Here is a 23,996-nt window from a genome sequence, read left to right as displayed (position 1 = left end):
GATAAACACAATAAACCTGGAATTCCAAAACCCTCTATGCCTTCAGACTAACAAAACGGCGGAAAAATCTGGAAATTTTGTTGACCAGAGGCAAAAAAGTCTGGAAATCCAACCAAGGATAATCACAATAAACCTGGAATTCCAAAACCCTCTATGCCTTCAGACTAACAAAACGGTGGAAAAATCTGGAAATTTTGCGCCAAGCATAGGCAAAATAGGCTGGAATTTGGAACAGCATAAGTAGAATAGGCTGGAATTCCGAGCCCCAAAGACCACCAAAAAATCTGGATTTCCGTTGCCCTCTATAGGGGGGGTGCATGTTTTATCTGGAATAGCCCATTGTACGTACAATGCGGAGTCTGAAGCTAGCCTAATTATTGTAAATAACAAACATATTGCCAATACTGTAAGACAACTCTCAGCACGACATTCAAATATTTAGGAATCAATACCCTTATTAGTAATGTTAACTGAACCGTATAGCACCACTTCATGGTCGGTGACAACATTAATTGAGATTTTCTTCCACTCAAATACCGAATAAACTCACGCTTGGGGTATCAAACGAAAGCAGAACGTATGGTGTTGGGGTAAATGGAACACTCGGTATGATGTTGCCCAATTTTTTCTTGATTGAGGGAATTGTATTCTCAGCGTTCCATTTACCCCACCGTTCCATTTACCCCAAGTTCTTCCAAACATATTTCTAAAGAAATTGATACCAAATATGACTAAAAACAATATTGCTGTACGAAAATATGACCATTTAAAAATATATATTTGACCGACCAAAGTTGAACTAAGATTGATTACATCTGAATCATTTTCCATTATTATTTAGCTTCGTACAATAAAAAGTGTAAGCAATCCATATCTGAGGTTTAAAATGTATTATTGACACCTGTTAAACACCCTCACAAGTATAAAGTGTAGTGTGTGCTTTGTTGTCCTTAACAGATATTGTCTTTTAATTTTTCTTTTATAATTTTGAGCAGATGTTTCAAATATTGGCCTCTCGAAATAAAAACGCCGAATCTTTTATTTCATTTACTGATACACTCGTGTGCCAAGTAAAAAGGCTGTATATATTTGACGATGTTTAAGAGATACTGCAGTTTTACTTGCAATTGAGACTGAAGTATTTAAATTTTTAAAAATATTCTTAATAATTCCCGTTTAACCAGAAAATGTAATGTGAAGAAAATTGAATTAAAACCACAACATAGAGACAACATAATAAAATAATGAAATAAAGAGAAGCACAGTTTTCATGCTAGTGTGCCTCGTGGCCACAAATTATAAACTCATACTTATGTTTGAAAAACATAATTTCATGAATTCATATTTCTGAGAGCAAAAAAAAGTCATTTGGATGGAAGATATTGTAACCGATTAAGGGATCTGGAATGAGCGTTTTGAGCGTTTCGACAGTATTTTTGTGGGACATGAGAGCACATCAGACATATCGAATTGCATTCTGAATACGAAGAATGTCTTTCTGATATCAAATAATTTTCATTTTTGAAATTCACGATATAATACAAATTTTATGACAAATTATTAAAATATGATATTTTTCACATTTTTGATATATGACAGTCCTCGAAGTAAATTTTATAAATCTAAATGATATATTCTTAAAGTGTATGTAGGTGGGAGGAAAAGCCGACGATCAATTGAAAATTTTGACCTATGGATTTTCCCCAAAATACCTAATTTTTTTGGTGTTTTGGGAAAAAAAATCCATATCTTCAATACGAAAGGTCAAAATTTTCAATTGATCGCCGGCTTTTCATCCCACCTACATACACTTAAAGTATAAATCATTAGAAAGGAAAACGAGCAAGGTACACCAACTTGATGTGGGGAAACAAGTAAATACGGTACAGACTAGACAATATGCAGGGGGGGGGGGGAAAAACCAGCAAATGTAGGCATAGGAAGTAAGCAAAGTTCGATAGCCAAAATTACCAGTTCCAAGGCTCACAAAAGTGCTAAACCTGCAAAAACAACAAGGATCAATGGTAATACAAAACTGCACTAGAACAAGTGATGAAAATCACTGTGCATATAAACAGACACGCTAAACCAAACATCCAGAGTAGGCACAAAACAAGCAAAGTTCGATGGCCAAAAATTGCCAATTCCAGAGCCCACAAAAGTGTCAGGAAAACAGTACACTGGAAGTGATGAAAATCACTGTGTACAAAGCAGTCAAATACTAAACAGACAAAAACAACTGACGTTTCGAGCAGATAAACTGCTCTTCTTCAGGGACAGACAACAAAATATAAGCAAACAACGAAAACTACATGCTGTAATTTAAAACAAATTCAAGTCAAAAACTGAAGGCAAATTCAAATAGAACTCAGTAGCAAACAAGATAAGCTCAGAGCAAAATAAGCATGTCTTACTTCAATGAAGCACAGTTTACTAAATCATTAGATTTATAAAGTTTACTTCGAGTACTGTTAAACTCAAAAATATCAATTTTTAATCAGTTGCCATAAAATATGTATTACATTGCGAATTTCAAAAAATCAAAATTATTTGATATCCGAAGAGCATTCTTCGTATTCAGAATGCAATTCGATATGTCTGATGTGCTCTAATGTCCCACAATAAATACTGTCCAAACGTTCATACCCCATCCCTTAATATACGAAAAACATAGCGTCTGGCCTCCTCTGGCTTGGTTATGTAAATAGCGCCCTCAGTTTGATGAAAATGATCGGTCATGTTGGTTCACTTCCGGTGTAAACAAAAAAATCCAAAGGACGAACGAAGCTGTACAAATTTAGTCCAATTTCTTAATTATCAATTATAGCGAAAGTAGCACCATGTGTAGGCAATTTCTTGATCATGTGTACTAATTGAGAATAAGAGATCCAACTTGCAAAGAGGTAGGTCAATAAAAGTGTTTTTTTCTGTTGAAATTTAGGGTTGAAAATGACTTGCGAAATTCATTTTTTAAGCTTACCACTGCACTGCTGCTTACCGCAATACCGCAAGTTATGGGCAAATGTCTATTTTTAAAAAACTGCACTTTTCTGCGGCCATCATTGACAATGCCTTACACTGACTTACTGTACAAAAAAAGCATGTAATGCATCATTTTTTACCACGATGATCCATTTTACACAAAGGCGATTTTATTTTATGAAATCTAACTTTCACTGCATGCTGATGCTGACTTCTGTAACAAGGATAAAGTACCAGCACTTTTTAGACTATATTAAAATGCAGTAAACCTTTGACGAGCGCGTATTGTAATGATACATCGCGTATTTACTGCGTTGCACGCACTTGTCTCTGATTGGCTGCTAAGGCGATATGTTGTTGCTGAGTGGAAATTTATTAATGAACTGTGCGCCGTATGCGTTGTTAGCGCCGAATTTGCAACATCACGGTAGTCGCGCTCGTCAAAGGTTTGCTGCATTTTAGTATACGTCGTCAAGTTTCTGGTGTCCAAATTTCAAATTTTTGTATTTCCCTTTGGGGATTACGCAGTTAAGCCATTGACTGTGAGCTACTGTGGACACAACTTTTTGGATTGAATGTCGCCCTCTATAATAAGCAATGTGGACATGTCTAACATAGGATTACACAGAGATATTTCTTGCCAAAATTTGACCATTTCTAGGTAGCTTGGCCCTACTTTGTCTGCGTTATATGAAAAAGGACAGTCTTACGTAAGTAAACGTGCAACGCTTTTGATGTTTTGGGAGACTGGGAGGGATCATAACACAAAAATGACAGAGCCTATTCTTGACTGTGTAATATTCCTTCAGCACATTATCGTACGGCAATAACCTTATACGATGGACAGATAGTATCAGTTTGTGAATGAGGACATCGTATAAGTTCCTTGTACTAGACAATAATGTCATTTGCCAATAAACTAGTACGTCCAAAGTTGTAATTTTGTGTTTTTGATCGCAAAGATCGGATATTTTTATTCCCGATTCCAATTCTGCTCCCTTCGCAAGGGTGGAGAATTCGGCAGAACTTTGACGATAATATTGCCTTTTTGGACACTAAAATGCATTTGATCCTTAATTTTGTTTCAACTGAGTCTTAAATTAGCAAGCACAATAAGGTGGGTATTAATTTTATATACGGTACCTTTGATGAAATTTTGAAGAATTTTTTCGAATATCTGACCTGTGCAAACTGTTAAACTTGTATTTTCCATAGACGTGGGACTGGCGAGTGAGTCTAGTCCATGCTACTACATGTATGCTGTCTTCTGAAGATATTTAGTTAACTATTTAGCTCTATTTTTGTGCAAAAGAATAGGCCTACAAGATGGTTTCCGACATCGTTTTCCTACCGACTTTCAGATCGTGCATGCACATTAATATTTTTCACTAATGACGGAAATATTGCACATCCCATCATCATGCCTGTGACCCGTATTTTCAGGTTTTTAATTAACTGGAATGCGGGATTGGGGGACAGTTGGAAGGTCTGTATTTCGCCAAATACGATTCAGTCAAAATCTCTGAATTGCCTTTACTTTTAATACAAGTTCACAACTTGGCGCCACCAAATGTTAAGCCATCAAGCAATAGGCCTACAACCAATCGCGAAATCAGAAATTCTCATGGACCACATCTTTTAGACACACCGGCTTTTAATAAGAACTCGCTCTACCCCTGCACCATATTAAGGGAATGGAATTTCCTGGTGGCAGAGATACGCAACGCCAGTTTTTAAAAGCAAACTGGATGAAATGAACAACATTAATGAACTTGTCAAAAGAGCTCACTTCAAATAGGCCGTCGTATCACGCGACCTGTGCGTGATAACCACCAAGTACCAGAGGTGTTTGCACAGTATTGAGCAGAAGCAGAAACATAATATCGAACTTTTTGAAAAACGTGAATGCCAGTGAAAGACGGGTTTCTTCACAAGCTCCGTACAAAAAGCGACAAATTCCCGGCCAATGTCCCCGGCTAATTTGCCTGTGAGACTACATCCAGTCTGGACACATCACACTTCATGTTTAATGTGTCCAGCTAATCGCTGAACTCGTTAAATACATTATACAGTTGATGTACTTAGAGGATGGCCTGTCACTTTTAGCTATAACTTTTTAGATGAAACCACAAACTCACTTAAAGGGGAACTTCACAATTCTGTGCCTATTTTTGCATTTTTCTTAAAATTATAGCCCATTGGTGACAATTAAGATATGTATATAGGGGCAAGGACTACACCTACTGCACTGAAAATTCAGCAACTCAAGGCAAGTAGTTATTGATTTATTGATCAAATATTGGTTTTCCCTCATTTTTGACTGTAACTCCACAACTGTTGTCTGTGTTGAAATAAAATTTCCAGTGCCGTGGTTGTAGTCCTTGCCCCTATATCTTACTTGACACCAATGCGCTATAATTTTTGATAAAAATGCAAAAATAGGCACAAAATTGAGCAGGGGTGTAGTACCCCCTCCCCTAGTATCTTCAACTTGCTCTATTCAGAAAGTAAAACATATATTAATTATTACCGATCCTGCAGAATAACTCATGGAAACCTGTTGCTGAGAATCACAAATTTCACAAAGAAATGTCAGATGCGGTTCATAAATCACAGGTGTGAAGATGACTTTATAAAATATTATACCACTTGACTTGCTCGCTTTTGCAGAAAAGCGAAGCCACATAGCACCGGGCGTGACGTGTGCAAAATTTCAGACGGGTGCCATAACCCGTTTTGTGATTGGTTGCAAAAACCATTTATCACAATCGTAAGCCAATCAATGAACACGACGGCTTTCTTCGTACGGTAATGTAAAAAAAAATTTAAAGTATGTGTTTAGCTAACCTGATTGGTTTACAAAATTACTTGGACAGTTGCTAAGCCAGTCAGCGTGCTGGATCCTTAACAACCTTGTTGAGGTTTTCGAGAGGTGATTTCATATGGTATTTCAGTAATCGAGTATAAATTCAGCTTGACAACTGTTTTTGCAGGTGCAATAACAATACATGGACACAATCAGTGACATTTATGCAATGAATTTAATGAATTGTATAAAACATGCATCGGGTGATTTTCGGCCTGTTCTGGCATGAACTTCCATCTTCATCAAAGATGCTTGCGATTTTGCAGACACTTTGATAACGGGTAACTTTTATACATAGGGTAGAAACGATAGCTGTACAACAAAATATATACATTTTGTTATAGGCCTAAATTATGTGCACAAAAATGTGCTTCCCGTACATTTGGAAAATCTTTGGATGTAATAGGCATACGGTACTGTGAGACAATCTACCACCGACAATCCCGATGAAAATATCACTGCCGAGACACGGCCGCAACCTCGTACAACTTCCCCGCCAGCTGGGACATACATCCCATTAAAGTCCCCGCTCTTCCCTGATGAGGCTCCTGTGGTTACCCAGGGGCCAGGACGGCAAATGAAAAGTGCATTAGATGAACATTTTTGACAATTAGTCAATCTATGGCAAGGTGTAACTTTAACGGAAAGCGCTATGACAAAATGGTTTTCAGTTTTGGCTTTCTTTACTCACATGCTCAAGGGCTATAAAGCCAAGTAAAATAAATTACATAATATATTTCGTCCCCGCCCTCATCAATTTTTGGAGATTATCAAATATTTTTGTTTCTTTTAAATATTCTGTTTTCTGCAAACGTTATTATTTGTTTCTTCTTTGCTCCCTTACCGGTACTTTGTTTCTAAAATTGTTGTAATGAAAAGACATAAGTTCTTGGTTATTATTATAAACACATTGCAAACACTCTCTTCAAGCTAGGGTAGGACTTCGGGGAAATAAAAAAAATATTAGAGGCCTCCTTGTTTTTATGATGTGTTGACTTGTACATGTTGCAATTGCAAATTTACACAGAAATGAATGGTAAAAAAATAACATATAACAAATAATAAGGGCTTCCCTCACCAATTTTTGAAAAAGTCTGGATGATATACATGGGGTTTTTTTACCTGGCCTAATTTCAAAAGGATGTGGTTTGATGACAAATTTGAATTAGCCTTTTATATCTACATAATACAACACAAGGTTACTGTTTGATTAATTCCATATTATCAGGCTTCACACCGCATGATACCTGGATTAAATTAAAACCTGTGAATTACTCAAGAACTTAGATAACTGTAGTTTCATTTTTTTGTACATGATACGCATTTGAAACTAGAGGCTGAAGCTATCTTTTTTGGGGGAGATCAGCGTGACTTTTTTGTAACGAGTTTCAACTTTCATGTTGTTGTTTATAAATTATGTCTGCATGTGAATATTTTGTTCTGGGACTGAATTATTTGGTCTAACATATTTGGTCATTCGACAAACCTCAGTCATTGTCCAATTTGTACCAACACAGTTTCTTAATCTTTGCATGGCACTGTACATGCATTTTATCATTTTATGCATAGCTCTAAAATTGAATGTCCAAATCAACTGAAATTTAAGAAATTAATAGCTTTTTTCATCACATGGATATCTATTGAACCATATCCGAAAAAAAAAATATACCAAAATCGCTGTAAAAATATCAGGGTACAGTAGTCATTAACAGTTGAGGCCGCATATTAATGAGAAATGTTGCATGATAATTTTCAAGTTCAATGTCAGTTGGTGCACCTTGGCTAATATAATTGAAATTGATTGTTTATTTTCCTTAATTTTGGACACATCAGGTCACTTTTTATCAGGCTGAAAATACTTATAAATCCCAAAAAACACTTATAAATCATTTGCTCCACTACCCGAAATATTGGACTTACCTATCCTCTATCACATAAATACCAGTAGTAAAACGAAAATCCCCATCGCTTTTATTTTTGCTTTTTTCTCTAATTCTTTTTGTTCTACATGTCAACTTATTTTTGCAGAAGAAACTCAAGATGAATGCAAGATCACAGACATTTGAATTGGTAAGTTTAAAACAAGTTTTGAAACAATTCCATACTCTCAAAACCTTTTTTCTTACCTGTCTTTTGATTCCTCTGTTCTTTGAAACAGTTTCTGTTAAATTAGTTTTTCATTCATTTTACTTAATTGACACAATTTCTTCTAAAACTAATGCCATATTTACAAGCATAAACAAAACCACTGTGCATGCATGCATCCCACATGGTGGGATGACGCAGTCACCCTAAATCGTATACGCACATACTTGTTGACCAGGTCAGCAAAACACCCATCATGGCTACCGGTCACTGCAATGCACTGCTTTGCACTTGAGGAGTTTGAAGTTGAAACCCGGGGGTACCCAGCAACTTTTTTGTGACCATGTGTCTTGTACTCACCTATAGATTTTGCGTTGCGCAGCTATTTTGAGCATATTTACAAGCTTGAAATCAACATAACATGTTACATTTTATATAATTCTCAGTCTCACCCCATCAAAAGTATACATGTCCTGAAAGGAAAATGTTTGATGAATCAAATATGACATTGGGAAAAATGTAATGCAGGAAGTAGTGAAAAGTTTTCCAGACTGAAAATGTCAGCTAAAAATTGACTTTTTCATTTTTTATCTTTCAGGCCATATTTTTGACTTCTCATCATATTTGAAATCCCCTTCCCCTTCAGAAAAAATGTGTTTACATGTACAATGTATAGGGTAAGGGCAGTAGACATATTTACTCACTATTTTGGGAAATGACCTCAATTGACTTAAGGACCCCATCTTTGACGTAAAACATGACTTAGCTATACATACCTCTTACTTGGGTCCAAGTTCAAGTTGCATTGACAGGGAGCTTATACTTTTGAAGTGGGAGCAATTATTTTAAAACCAAGTGCAATGCTGTGCCTTCCATGTACCTACGCCACCTCAACTTCTGCCACCTCCACCCTCATACTCAAAATACAAAGCAACACTTCTCCAGTATCCTGTAACTTTCACAACTTTATATCATGCTATATATTGCACAGCTGTGAGAGGGGACTTTAAGCTTCAAAATATTACCAAAACTAAAGGTGTGGCCTATATGGTTGTAAAGTTACAGTAAATTTCTTATAGAGAGATGGGAGAGAGATACAGAAAAGTGCACCTTATTGGGTGGCGAGTTCAAGACACATGGCCATGTTCATCTTCTCTCTTTTTTCATTCCTTCTTTCTGATAGCTAAAAACTAGGGTTATGGGAGAAATACTAGAAACTATGAATACTGCCAAGTTGAGTATCTTTTTTTTTTTTTAGTGTTATAATATTTTATGTTTCTGTTTCAGTCTGTAGAAGGCAAGCAGGTAGATGAGGTTGTCCTTGCTTTGTTTCACACACTGCTATTCCATAGAACAACAGGAAAGGTGAGTGCATGACTGGATATGTTTGATTAGGCACAATGTATAGTGTGGTCCTATGGGGCTGTCAGTGCTCCCATACATGTAGGTACAGGTGGCTCGTTCTGTCATACCCAGGAGATGCAATACATTGTTGTATCAAGCATAAAAATTAACATTGTAATGTAAGCACCTTCTTTAATAAAAATGATTTGCAAATGTTCAAGGTATGATAGAAAGAGCCACCGTCGGTACCAACTGGGGCACAATAGAGATAGCGCTAGCGCTATAGGATCCAACATGATGCCTTATCCATTTGGTATAACATACCTATAAGTTAGGACTGCTAAGAATACGTGATTTTTTTTCCCGCGCATTTGGAGAGTCCCTGGACTTAACATCAAGTGCTACCATCATTAAAAAAATTTGAAAAAAATTATAAAAAAAATTAAGAAAATAAATAAATATAAAAATATAAAAAAATATAAAAAATTGTGTTTTTTTACCAATATTTTGCGGATTTAGAGAGTCCCTTGACCTAGAGTGAAGTACTGCAATCATTTGTGGTTGATTTTAAAAGATTGGAAAAAAGTTATAAAAATTACAAGTTTGTATCCAAAGCTGGGACGATTTGTAACTTGTGTTCACTGCATAGTCTATTGAAGATATAAAAATGCATTGGTTTTGTACACAAGTCTATATCTTAGATAGATTTTGAAGTGAACACAAGTTACAAATTGGTCCCATTTGGATACAAACTTGTAATTTTTTGGTAACTTTTTTCCAAATTTAATTTTTTTTAATTTTTTTTAATGATGTTAGGTCCAGGGACTCTCCAAATCCAAATTTTTTTTTATAGATTTTTTCAAAAATGTCAAAAAACGCAATTGGAGCCAAAATACGCAAATTGTGGCGCAAATAACGCAATTGCGTATTCTTAGCAGCCCTACTATAAGTTGTCCAAAAATGTACTATAAGGCCTTAATTGTTTCACCTTAAAGATGTAAAGATGCTAGGATAGAATGCCATGCCCAGGACCAGCACTAGTGTGTCATTAGGTAGTTGGAGATGGGTCTTATCCCAGTACAAAGATGAATTCATAACTACCGTAAATGTTCGCCTAATGGCGCTATGGGCTCCCTTGACATAATTTTAGACACAAACTAAAAGTGCTCTCCCATAGAAATCCTACCAACAAATAAGGGCACATACCCTTAATTCTTGTTGGGATTTTTAGAGGAGGGAACTCTTTATTCATGAAATTTACCCCAAGGCAAAGAAGCCCAGGTGCGCAATTAGGCAGACGTTTACCGTATAAGAGAGAGGGAAGCTAGACACAGGTATGTGGTTTCAACCCTTTCATCGGTGAAGAAAATGTTTTTTCCCTGGGTCAAATAAGGTTTTCCATTGCACTTATAGTTCTTGGCACTGATACTATCTTGTTCTCTTTAGTTTCATTACAAGCAGGAGGGAACTTATTCTATTGGTACTGTTGGAATGGTAGAAGTGGACTGTGATTTTGTAGACTTCACATATGTAAGTATATTATGAGAAAACAGTTATAGTAAGGCAACACAACAATATTTGTTTGATCCTTTGATCGACCATCGATGCTGATTCAATGCTTGATCAATAAACTATAAACTAATTACCCGGTAATGAGAATTAATGGTAAATTTGTATTGGTCAATATCGGCACATGCACAGATTCATATGTTGTCACAATTAACAATATTTTTTAGTCAAAGAATTAATTTAAAAATAATAAAGATCGACCAAGCATCGATGGTCGATCGAAAGATTGAACTAATTTGGTTTTATTGCCTAATAAGTGTACTACCGTTGGCAGTTCAGTTGTACAAGTCCAGATATGCATTTGCCATACTGAAGAAATCTTCAGCACTGAAAGATGAAATGTCTAAACTTGACTGGACTATGATCAGCTCTTAATAGGCGGGAATTATTCGGTTTTTGTTACTGCATGAGTCAATAAAGTTCCAACTTACGCACGCGTAAATTCACAAAAGCACGCGTCATTCACGCAGCGCAGTTCAGCGTAGGTGCTGCGCCTAGCTGTGTGTACGCCATTCTGTATCAATCCACGATGTTATGAGTCCCGCCTATCAGAGTATAGTATATATCGTAGTTTTATAAAATTGCCACTTTCTGAGTAAAGTATGGGAGATGTATATCAATTAGGGATTCAATCGTGTTGCAACATTGTTCATCACCGGTTGACAAGGATGTGCCAGCAATCGTCTGCATGATTTACATCATGTATTACACTTATAACAGTCCTGCTCAACTTGTTTAGCTCTAAATTTACTGCAAATTCTTGATTTTGTTGCAAAATATTGTAATGAAACTACACCCTTCCCTTGGAAGAAACAGCCCTTCTTTGACCCAGTTTTCAAAAATGCTATCTGAATCTACCGCATAACCATGATTTGGCTCACTGTGTACTTTGAAAATGAAAATGTGTGTTTACTATTGTTGTGTTGCTATGGTTACCTGAATGGTACCAAGTGCTAAAACACAGGCCAGCTGATTTATTATTGATTTCAAGCAAACACATGTCAAATAAATTGTGTGCAAATGTAGGCTTAGCAATGAGTCACAAACCATTTCTTTTCAAACAAAACATATGTCATGATTTTGGAACTATAGTTTGATCAGCTCGTAATCAGCGGGGTTAATAACGTTGCGGGTTAATATCAAAATATTTTATTTTGAAAATTGTTTTGTGACATCTCGCCAGAAGAATCACAAATTATTAAATCAACACATCTATACATTGTCAACTTTCTTTAACACACAATATACACCAGACAGGTCAACTAATAGTACTCTTTTCGTGGGTCTACTTTTCGGCGTAGTGGTAAAAGCGTTACATTTCCCGCCTATTACGAGCTGATCAAACTATAGATGTATCCTATGAACCATGAACATATATAATTTGTGTTTATCATACCAACCATACACAGACCTACTGTGTGTTAATAATCCAATTTAACTATTTTGTTGCATATTTGCATGCAAAATAATTATTCTACCATATGACAACTGTTTAATAAACAGTCAAGGCAGTTTTTGTATTAAATTGAGACCTTTTAGATACCGAGTAAAATAGACTCTGCTTCATAAATAAGAATAATGCAAGCCATGTTAAATTGCAACCTGTTTCAATGGAAACATATTTTCTAAAAGCTCAAGCGGACGTTTATTTTTAAAGTTTAAGCAACTTTGTCGATAATGACATAACATTGATGTCAATATTAGATTTGGAGATTGACATACTTCTGAGTAGCCCTCAATTGCAACAAAAAATGAAAATTCTAACTTTTCTAATTTGTGCTACCAAACAGCACCCTGCAAAAACGATATATATTTACTGACCTGACAGTTTCGACCATCATGGTTAAAGGATATCATCGGAGTGATGGTACTTGATCCTTCCTTCTGGTTGATTGGTCACCAACAGAGGTCATCAACTAGAAGGAATGATCGAGTTCCATTACTCCGATGATGATGGCCTTCGACCAAGAGGGCCAAAACTGTCAGGTCAGTAACTATATTTGGTTTTGACAAGAAGAACTTTCTTATAGTTGTATCACACAAACATAATGAATTTCTTCAAGAATATGCTTTTGAAATGTTGTTCAAAAATAGGAGAATGTGATGTAATAAAATGCTTATCATTTGAAAATCATAATTTTGCATGCCACTCTGAATCTTGCATAGCAACATGCTAATATTAAGTGATGTGATGACTTTATTCTTGATCAGCTTCAGCTGTTTGTTTGTATTCATGTTGCAAGTGCCATCTTTGCTTTCGAAACCGAATGGTGCTGTGATTTGCTGAAAAAGATTAGTAAATATTTGTTGTTATGTGTCCTAATTGTAAATCCACTTTGCAAAATTGATATGGAGATACAATGTCTCATAACTTATTCATTCATTCATTCATTTATTATTTTCACTCATCAAATTACAAAAGCTAGAATACATACAAAATAATAATATAAGTGAGAGTGAAGGAATCACAGGAAAGACCAAGGAGAGGCCAGAGAATATGTGATCCCTTGATTGGTTAAATCATCATTTGACATGGCAGCAGACTGTCACTTCAATGAAGTAACAGTAAGCTGTCATATCTTGATATGAATTAACCTAAATACATGAAAAATAACAGTTAACAATAGTAAATAAGAAAATGCACAACACAAATAAGTAACTTACAACTTACAACTATGTGTGCAACACTGAGTCTGTAACTTACGAGAGCTACAGTGTGTCTCATCTCAAGTTGAGAGTAACGCCATGTTGGATGTTGCAGTGGCAGATTGGAATTTGCACATTTACGTGGTTTGCATTGGCAGCGAATGAATAAATTGCCCTTCTCTGTGTGTGTATACACCCTATGGGATTAGATTAGCATGTGATTTGAAATTGCCACTGCAAAAATTCAATATGGCGTTACTCTCAACTTGAGATAAGACACACTACCGTAAAATTCCGTCTACAAGCATATATGCCTCTAAACGAGGTTTTTTTGACACAAGAGACAAGAGGCAGACACTCTCAACAAAAACGTTATTTGGAGTTTGAACAACTATATTACTGATAAAGGCGGCTGTACAAACATGTATATTTGTAAGACCAATCTATTGCAATGTTTTTGAGAAGGGTATTGGCCTTTCATATCTTTCGTTAAAAAACCCCTCGCTTAGAGGCATATATGCTTCTAGACGGAATTCTACGGTATAAGACCTCTTTTAGCTGTGAAATAGAACAGCAGTCAATGTTACACAGTTTCCCTCTGATCTTGTTTATTTGTAGGTACGCTGTAATTCTACTGAGTTGGATAACCATTTAAGAAGAGAGGTGACAGCATTCAGAGAGTCACTCAGATTTAATGATGGACCACATAATGGACAGGTGGGTAATACATATGGCAAAGAAGCCTTACCATGTCAGGTTGGCAACCACTTTTGAAGAAAAAGAAATGAATTCAGTAGTAAACTTTAAAGAACTTATTTTGTGGGCTCTTTTTTATATAAACCCAGTGACTTTCCATTTTTGCAGCAACTGAACTTTTGTCAAATGCATACATAGCTCATAAATCAAATCGCTTTGTGAAATTAAATTCATCACAAATTATTTTTGTAGCATGCAATGATGTTGGGGCAAGTCTAGAGGGGAGAGGTTGGGTGCTTGTATCATGGGTGTGTGGTAAAGAAAGAGGGCAGGCTTTGTGAGGGGCACTTTGGCACAGGGCAGGGTTCCTGCTTTTCAGTTATAGCATGGGTGGTTGACCAGTGGTCCCAGGTAAATTTCCATGCAAGCACTATTTAAATTATCCTCAAACCTGAATACATACATTCTGTTGTGTTTTGGGGGTTGAATTTGCAGGAGTAACGTCTTCATGGCAGTTTGTTCGAGGTGTCCCATATGTTGCCAGCCCCGACCTGCTGCAGGGGAGGCACTTAGGCTCCGCTGTATTGCGTTGTAGTATGCAATGATTGTAGGCTTTAGCTGTTGTACGGTGTATAGTATACTTTCATTGTTGTTAAAATCTGATATGATAAAGTGATCATATTTTGTTATTCCGCAGATTTCATTAGAATTTTATCAAAAGAAGAAGAATCGTTGGCCATTCCCTGATGAGTGTATACCATGGGAAGTATGGACAGTCAAAATAGATGTCATATCACTAGCCAATGAACATGGTAAGTAATAGTGTTGTACCTCAACTACAAGGTTTAGTTACAAGGCAGAGTGGATGTCATGTGTCAGATTTTGATTGCTGTTTGAGCTCAATTGCATTTGGGCTGAATAAGCTAAGCATACCATTGTCAACCAACAGTCAGTGCAAGGGACACATTGTAGTTATAGTTTTTGTCAGAGGAACGGCACTTGTTTACATTTTGAGAGCGTGCAGAGCTTAAACACGGAAGTGGGGTTCTGATTGGCTGAATCAATCGTCTGACAATCATAGAAACAGACCGATAATCTGATTGGCCGATTGTGCGTCAAATCGTTCGTCGGCGCAGATCGGCGCCCTTGAGTGAACACAAAGCTCTGCGTATGTCGCTCATTAACAGGGTGCTCGCGTCAATCTGAGCAAGGGACTGTCGTTCTTCTCTGAATCGCAGTATAAGAGAATGATGGTAATCCACCAGGTACTGCAAGTAATGGTAACAAGAGTGTTTGTGATCTTTCATTAAGGTATTAGGGCCTCAGCAAAATAAGTACCACACAGTGTGGTGGTTTTGATAAGTGTGGGTGGGCAAAAATAAGACTTTCATCTTACCAGGAGCCCATGAATAAGTGAATACTGAAGTGTTTTCAGTAGACCATAATTATGTTCAGTTTTTCCAAGTGGGTGGGCTGGCTGGGTTGATTGGCAGACTGGACAGAGTGCAGACCATTATTTCACTAGATTACTTATCTTGAAAGTAATGACATACCAGGCTCCCAAATTGACTTGTTTGACAAAATGATCAAATAATATTAAGTTTGATACCAACTTGGACAATCATTGGGAAAATTTTGCTATTGGAGAAAAAACAAAATTTTTATTTTTATTGTTGTTATTTAGGGCTTGAGAAGACAAGTTGTAACAATTTGTTTTTAATATGTTTCTGTTTGCAGAGAGGCAGTTGTATAGAGAAAAGCTTGGAGAAATTCTAGGAGAAAAGGTATGTACTGCTTTAATCTTAAAACAATAACAACAGTGTATGGCATGGCTGCTTGTATTATACCAATTATTTGCCTCAGGTGTTGCGTTATTAGTTTTAAAGTTGGTGATACATAAAGCTGGGTGAGGAGGGTGTGTCCTGGCTGCAATACTTAGTCCTGGTGTAGTTTTGAAACTGGTCTATCAGTGTATTTGAATAGAATAAAATGTGTGTTAAAAATCAAACATTCAAGGTTAGATGACTTTATGTTTAAAGTCAGTTTAAACTTCTGGAAAAAAAAATTGATATTAAAGAATGTAGCTCTCATCTTATTTATTTTTTATGTTACCACTTTGCAGGTTATTTGTATAGCTGAAGCAATGAGCAGACATGACTTCCTACCCAAGGCGCCCAACCAACCATTACTGGACACAGTGTTTGAGACAACCTTCCCAGAAGTACAGCCATATCTATTTAAGATAACATCACAGACATCAGGACCCGTCAACACGCAATCCATGGGAACTACTGTTAGGAAACTCTTCAAGGATACGCTGGCTTTATGATTTGGTTGGTGCGGTGACATGTACTCTGCGAGCTTTGTATTCGCAAGCTGAAATGAGCTATATAATGCTATCCTTACACTGCTTAGGAAGAAGACATTATTACATACTCTATGAGTTTTGTATTAGCAGGTGGACTATATTATTTGTGCACTGGTTTGGAAGAAGACATTAAGATGAGTTTTGCCCAGGGAGTTTTGTATTAGTGGGCTTCATATGCTTTCCTTGCATTGCTTATCAGAGGTTTGTAGATGATCTGATAACTCATAACAAGTGTGCATTACACTGCCATCAGCAGCATTATAAGAAGAACTATTAATTGCACTCCTAAGGAGCAGAGTCATAAATCACTCTACTGAAAATGCAAACCCAGATGTACTTGAACATAACTTTTTCTTTGGGTTGCTTCAGTGTGATTGTGTTCAATTTTTGACCAACTTGTTTCGTGTTGCAATAAACTAATTTTGAGTTGCAAGTAATGCAGCTACTACTGATGATGCAGGTGTGGAATCCCTTACAAGGTGAAACCAGCAAATTATTCATGAATTCAGTAAGATGAACATTTGATCGTGCAAATCATATAACACTTGTCACATATGTGCATACTGAACCTAACCTTGTGGTCCAACGTGTTACAATCTTTCAGAAGTTGCAAAATCCATTTAAGTTATGATGCATTAAAGCAGATTTCTCAATATGTTTTACAATAAATTGATATGCATCGTAAGTGATTGGGATTTGCAACAGGGACCCATTGTAAATTTTTGATGATTTTAAGAGTACTATTAAGTTTAGAATAACAAAATACACATGAGGTAAAGTCTTTATGAAATGACCTCCTGCCTTACATTGTTTTACGATTACAGTCAGTCATGGGAAGTATGTATTATATTATACATATATACAGCAGAGCTACATATATCAACACACATGTGGTAAATAATAGAAATAATATCCCATGACCAGAGGGGAGTAACATGTTCAAGCTAAATGATTGAAGAGCTTAACTTAAACACTACACTGTTCACTCACCTTATATGTTTTCACTGAATAGTGTCTTCAGCAGATGGTGCTGCTGTAGTACTATCTGATCTACAATCGGGGTAGTCAATCTGATGAAAACATTCTAAGTGAGCCAAAAATAGTGTAATGTTGAAGTTCAACTCTTTAATCAATTTATATACCACTCCGTTTACATATCCACTTATATTTGTTCAAACTAGTTTGGTTTCAGATGCCTTTGCTCAGATGTCTTAAGATTGGCTAATTAACTGATGTAAGATTGCCTATAAAAGATAAATGTACTGCTAGTGCAGAAGTGCCTTTATTTCAAGGGCTCATATTTAATGAGAATTGGACAGTTTTGTGTTCCGTCAGTCAGTTCAGTTCTCCGCATGTGCAATCAATGCAGAGCAATAAAACTTCATTCAGTCAGTTAAATTCAGTCAGTAAAGATCAATGTACTGCATTTTCAAGGGCTCATATTGAATGAGAATTGGACATTGATGTGTGATAAAGCTATGCTCATTCAGTCAGTTCAGTTCTCCTTAGGTTTGCTTATGAGACTTGCATAAAGGCTAAGATTCTTGCAAAATGTAATGATTTACCAACTATACTTTTGCAAAATTGGGGCCAATGTGACTGCTATTAGTATTCTGTCATTGTATTTACTATTTGTCAGTACGACTAATAACTGGGACATCATGATGGTCACAGATGAGACATGTTTGTTTGAAATCAGACTAAAGTTTGTCCCCTCTTGTAGATACAAAGCTATACTGAGACAAAAAAATCATCTCAGCCATGAAACAGACAGTAAAAGAATTAAGCTTATTAAGGTACCAGTAATTCTCACCTCTGAATATCTCAAACATAGACATATGTCATAATTAGAACAAGCAACCAATAGCTGCATCTTTTAGTTTGGATTTAAGACCCATTTGTTGAAAAAGGTCAAGAAATAAAGACACAGTTATCCAAACTCCCAAGGAAGATAGATGCTAATTTAAAAGTTGCAGATTACTCCGGTGGATACTATATTGATTTGTACACAAAGCATTCTCAAACAAGAGAACTAATGGTGTGCTTTCCTTTGATTAGAATATTAAAGCTCAAGTTTTGATTTTGTTCCTTCCTTGGGCTTTCAATCATCATTTCTGCAATTCTAAACAGATTTCAACAGATAAGATTTTAAATCAGCATTCAAGGATAGCAGTCATGGTGTTAGCTAGCCATCCATCCACCTTTCATTTTGGGCAGTTTGCTTTTGGGACGGGCAAAATTGATGCCTGTGACAAATGCTAAATTCTAAACATAATGCTTAAATAAGTACTTTGAACTCAAAACAAGACCAGATTAATAAATCAAGGCTTTAGCAATTGGAGCCATAGCAATTGAAGTTGGCGTGTCGTCATTTGATGACATTTCAGGTCTACTCCCAAAGGCTTATTGGATTTACCAAAAAGGACAATAGCCATTTGAATTGGCTGAACCGCAGAAGGTACAGAGGTCTGGTTTATGTTTCCAGGTCGAATTTGTAGGGTCAAAAAGGTAGTTTTGTTGATAATGACAAGCACTTGCTAAATCATAGCTTACACCCTGGTACAGGTATTAGCTCCTGAGTTTTAATTTTGACATATTTGTCTTTGTTTAGGATGTACAGGGGTGGACATAACTGGTACCTTAATTCTTCTGCTGTCTGTATTTGCATGTATGTAAAACTATACACACAGAGTAAAAGTGATGTGTGATATTAGCTCTTATTGTAAAGGTGTGTGGCTAAGAATTATCAGAACAATTTCTTGCCTAACAAACTGCTGTGTTGTCAAATGATTGTACATACTGGATTCCGTGTCATCTGCTGTTTTGGTGCCTCCATATTCACCAATGTATGTTACAGTTCGTGGCAGAGAAGAACAGCAGTTGTTTTCAGACCATTAATCTGATTGGTTGATTATGTTGGTCGGCGCAGATCAGTGCGCTTGACGGGAACCATGTATGTCGCTCATTAACAGGGCGCTTGTGTCAATCTGAGCTAGGGACTGCCATTCTTCTCTGAAACCGAGTGTATAATTACCCTCTTCATCCCTCACGTTTGGTATACATGTGTGGAACCAATCACATGTTTAGTTTAGTGTGGAAGGAAAGTGTTAATTAGAGAAAATAGATAGATGATTAATTGGCTATTGCAGTTGAAATCCATACACCCACTATATGGAAGACATGTCCTTAATTTACCACACAGGGAGTGTAGATTTCAAATGGGGTTACCTAAGTGGGTAACTCTGTTTACAGTTTACACCCCCTGTGTGGAAGATTAAGGTCATTTCTTCCATAGGGGTGTGTGGCTTTCAACTGGAATAGCCCAAATTGCTAAATAACCACACCATCTGTTTGACTGTATGATTTGTAATGCAATTGGTGTTGTTACATCCACAGTGTGAAACAATTCTAAATGCTTTCATTTATACGCCACACTTACCGTACTATGCTTCACCTCAAGTTCGGTAGTGATTTTGATGTGTAGTTCACAAGTAACAGTATCGAATTGCACACATAATGTTAATTGCACAGAGCATACACGTCCTTGTACAAGGCGATTTGTCAGCATGCTTGCAGCATAACTGCAAAAAAGCATTCATGTCACAATACTGAACTTGAGGTGAACCACAGTGTATCTGCAACATGTACCATTTTCTATGGAGAAACTAATCAGAACTAATTGGACACATTTTACAACATCTATGCTGTACACCCAATAAAATGTATTGTACGTGGAGAGTGCCATGATCATTCATGTTTACTGAGTGGTTAAAAAAATAATATAGTCAAGGAAATCCACACAATTTACAACTGTAAATTGTGTATGAGACTATGAGTAGGAACTCATATGTAATTTCTATTATGAATAACCTACATGTATGAACATATGAAGAGCTTTGTTGCAAAACCCCTTACATCCACTTTTGACTTTTTGAGAAAAACAGCTTTTTTTAATTGTGCAATTATTACTTGTTCGATTTGATTCAATTTGGGATTGGATAAAGTGTTGATGAATAGAAACTAAAAGAATAGGTTTGGGACAATTTTTAAGGCTTCCTATTTATTTTATTATTTCTTTTATATCGCACCTTTTGTGGATGTAAGGGTTTTGCAACAAAATAAATTTACCCCTTTTCTAGAAACCACCTTTGCAATCAAATTTGAGCCCATTTGTTTGCACTACATTATGTAACTTGACTAATGCTTTAAAAATCAAAAAGAAAAATTGAAATATCTCATTTACTTTTTTAATTATGAATTTTTAATTAAATTCGGGAAAATGGCATTTTTTGGGTATTTCCGAAGCTACACCTTTTGTTAATTAAAATGATTTTTTCAAACATAGTGACCCAAAAACAGTTCCTTTTGGTTTTAATAGGTAAAGAACATTCCAGGCTACCATTATACATCAAAAAATTTAAAACAAAACAATTCTATATTCATTTTAAGTTCAGATTTCGAAATTCCTAAGATTTCCCAAACGGGAAATATGCGATAACTCTCGAAGGGAAGGTAGTATGAAGGTCAAACAACCACCAAAATGTGTATTTTTACCCATACTATATTAGTATGCCAATAACTCAATTTGGCCAAAAGTGGATGTAAGGGGTTTTGAAACGAAGCTCTTCATATAGAGAGAGAAACTTATAAGCCAAAATCTGGATCTTAACATGCGGCACATGCTAAAAGTATGAAAGAAAGATCTAACTTGTCAATTAAAAATATATATATATATTTACGGGTGTAGTAAAACAAATACAACATGGTTCCATCCTGGTAAATACAACACAACCATGTCTCCTGGTGTGACATGAATTTTAGGTAGAACTCAAAATCATCCAACTCCTCTTCAGGACTAGTAGCTTTCACTGCTTCCCCTCAAACCATGTTGTATAAGGTACCTGTTTTTAACTTAACAGCCAAAGTGAATGTAGATTTCGAAAATTAAGTTAATCATAATGCTGGTTTTATATTTTCTCACAGCGTGTCACTTTATCATGCTGATACTTGGCGGCATGTCAGAGAAGGCAATGTTGCCGCTGGTCACCGCTAGCATGTCTGGTGTGACTGTGCAGTGAAGCCAAGTTGTCAAAGCGGCAAGTGTGAAACCAGGTTGTTCTCTTTAATTTGAGTTATCAGTGAAATGACAGATAAACATTTGTGAAGGTACAGATTCAAAAATGTCACATTTGGTATCTGTCAACATTTCACAAACTTTATGTAGCATTTCATTATTTGTAGGTATCAGTGCAATACAAACACATTACCTACCCAAAACACTATATAGCATTAATGCTGGCATGAGAGCACTCATGTGCCAATTATCTTGAGTCAAGGTCTTATTTAACACTGATACTATGTAAGGGAACAAAGCAAAAAGTGTGATGACGTCAAATAAACCAAAGTCCTTTTGTTGAGTCGGAGGGGTCCAAAACCTCTCGAGTTGGAATTTTCAACATTTCAAACTTACATTGGAGCAAGGGAGGGGGTCAGCCTCCTAACGAAAGCACTTTCCTTTATAGGACGCCATCCTACTTTTTGTTTGTTCCCCAATTAGGACCGAAAGTTGACTTCGTATTTTATTGATAAAAAATCATCCAATTTACTAATACTATCACTTAGCAGCAGACACAGAAACCTAGCTGACATGTTTGACATTTTGTTACTCTTCCCTATTTGCTAAATGTGCCCATCCACCACAAACTGGTCGTAAAGTCGGCATTTTCCATTTTGAGATATAATCAAAAACAATAATGGATTTCTATGTAAAATATATTAGGAATTTGACCTTTGATGAACCATAACTTCACTTCCAGATGTCTGATGAAGCTTGTTGAGGTGTCATTTTAAAGCTGAAAGTGCATTCTTTCAAAATCTGCAATAAACAGAAAATAACCTAGAGCCGACTTTACTACCACTTTGTAGTGGATCGTCACAAATAGGTAATACTGAAATGAATGTACAACATAGGTTTTCCTGCCCAGGGACAGCAATCTTTATTTAAACTGTAAAACAGTAGTGTTAACATTGTATGTTTGACTATTATATATCATGCTATTATATATCATGAAAAATGTTTAAAGAATAAAATTGGTAAAATCAATGCTTAAGAGTCAATTCTATTTTTGACTTCTTTATTCCTTCATTGCTCTTTAATACCCAATGCTGGTTTCATACTTTCCTGTCACTGACTGCTTCGCCGCTCTAAGACAATTTTGCTTCACTGCATAGTCGCACTAGAAACGTTAGTGGTGAACAGCAGTAAGCTGAAATATCAATCATTCCACCGCTTTGCCCAAAGCAGCAGATTGCTAGGAGTTGAATTCAACTCAGGAATAGTGTTGCTCTGACGTTCAAACAGGGATACAAATTTTGACCGCTGAGCACTGAGTGGTGCTGAGCGGCAACATGGCAGCATGCCACTCCAATGGCATAAAAGTGCAAGCGTCATGATGAAGTGTCACACCGCTAAGCAGCAGAAAGTATGAAGCCAGCATTAGACCTAGTAATTTATGAAAGTTTTAATTGTACACTAGATCATGAGCCATAGCATGAGCAGTGGTCAGCGGCCATCTTGGATTTGCAGCAAGTAGTGCAGATCCATCGGCTAACGCTTTTTCAATGGGAAATGAACTTTGCTGCTTAGATGATGTCAAAATGAGGTTAGTATTTATTCCGTATTGAAAAGCGTATTCTGACGGATCTGCACTCGACCGGCCTCTAAAGATGAATTAAACAATTCTTGGAAAGGTCCTTTTGCACTCTTGCTAACTTTTATCACACGAAAAGGACCAGGTTACATAGGAGGCACTCATTGGTATATGTCATGTCTTGCAAACGACATCCAGAATCCAGATATAATGACGTAATTCAATAAGCCAATCAGCACCCCATGGCATGTACTTATATCAGTGTTTAATTTTAAACAGCAATTATTCTCAAGGCTAACCCATCTTACTGTTATGTTGTTGTGCAACATGTACACAAACAGTATGTGTGTGCATATCAAGTAAGGTGTTAAAAGTGGGAAAAGGGAATGGGTGAGTAAAATAAATTGAGGATACTAGTTCTAAAATGCATTTCAAGATAAGAAGGTTGTTATGTCCATGTAGTATCAGTGCAAATAGGTGGTTTTGTCAATGGAGTTTCAATGCTCTGCCACATTGTTTCACTATGAAACTGCAATCACTCTTGTAGGAGAAACTGACACTTACTTGTGACTTGACCCCTTTTAGAACTAGCATTCTCAGCTAATGCTTTAGATGTTGGATTTTTAGAAATAGGTATCCTAGAATGGTTTCATTATATAGCAGCTATATCCGTATCCAAGCTAGTATAGGACACATAGAAGTTTCCGTTAACTGCATGGTATCCACCAAACCCATAGGAGCCGCCCACACTCTTATCAACATTGACGCGGAATTGTGGCTTCTTCTGATC

The 23,996-nt window shown here is 36.4% G+C and overlaps 1 protein-coding gene across 1 annotated transcript; it reads left to right on the top strand.

Annotated features, from left to right (window-relative positions):
- Nucleotides 1-2,771: 2,771 nt before the first annotated feature.
- Nucleotides 2,772-20,378, top strand: LOC140166579 (autophagy-related protein 101-like). Its single transcript, XM_072190073.1, has 8 exons — nucleotides 2,772-2,903; nucleotides 7,877-7,918; nucleotides 9,221-9,298; nucleotides 10,724-10,807; nucleotides 14,111-14,209; nucleotides 14,886-15,000; nucleotides 15,926-15,972; nucleotides 16,311-20,378. Exons 2-8 carry the CDS (start codon nucleotides 7,889-7,891, stop codon nucleotides 16,515-16,517), a joined length of 660 nt encoding a protein of 219 aa, XP_072046174.1. The 5' UTR covers nucleotides 2,772-2,903; nucleotides 7,877-7,888; the 3' UTR covers nucleotides 16,518-20,378.
- The last annotated feature ends 3,618 nt before the right edge of the window (nucleotides 20,379-23,996 follow it).

Source organism: Amphiura filiformis, chromosome 12 (genome assembly GCF_039555335.1).
Source record: "Amphiura filiformis chromosome 12, Afil_fr2py, whole genome shotgun sequence".
In the NCBI taxonomy this organism is placed as follows: Eukaryota; Metazoa; Echinodermata; class Ophiuroidea; order Amphilepidida; family Amphiuridae; genus Amphiura; species Amphiura filiformis.
Note: the sequence above shows the minus strand (reverse complement) of the source record. Positions and strands in the feature narration are given on the sequence as shown.

Coding starts and splice junctions, on each gene's coding strand:
- LOC140166579 (XM_072190073.1), top strand. CDS start 7,889: ATGAATGCAAGATCACAGACATTTGAATTG. Junction 10,808..14,110: donor ATTTTGTAGACTTCACATAT/GTAAGTATATTA, acceptor GTTTATTTGTAG/GTACGCTGTAATTCTACTGA. Junction 15,973..16,310: donor GAGAAATTCTAGGAGAAAAG/GTATGTACTGCT, acceptor ACCACTTTGCAG/GTTATTTGTATAGCTGAAGC.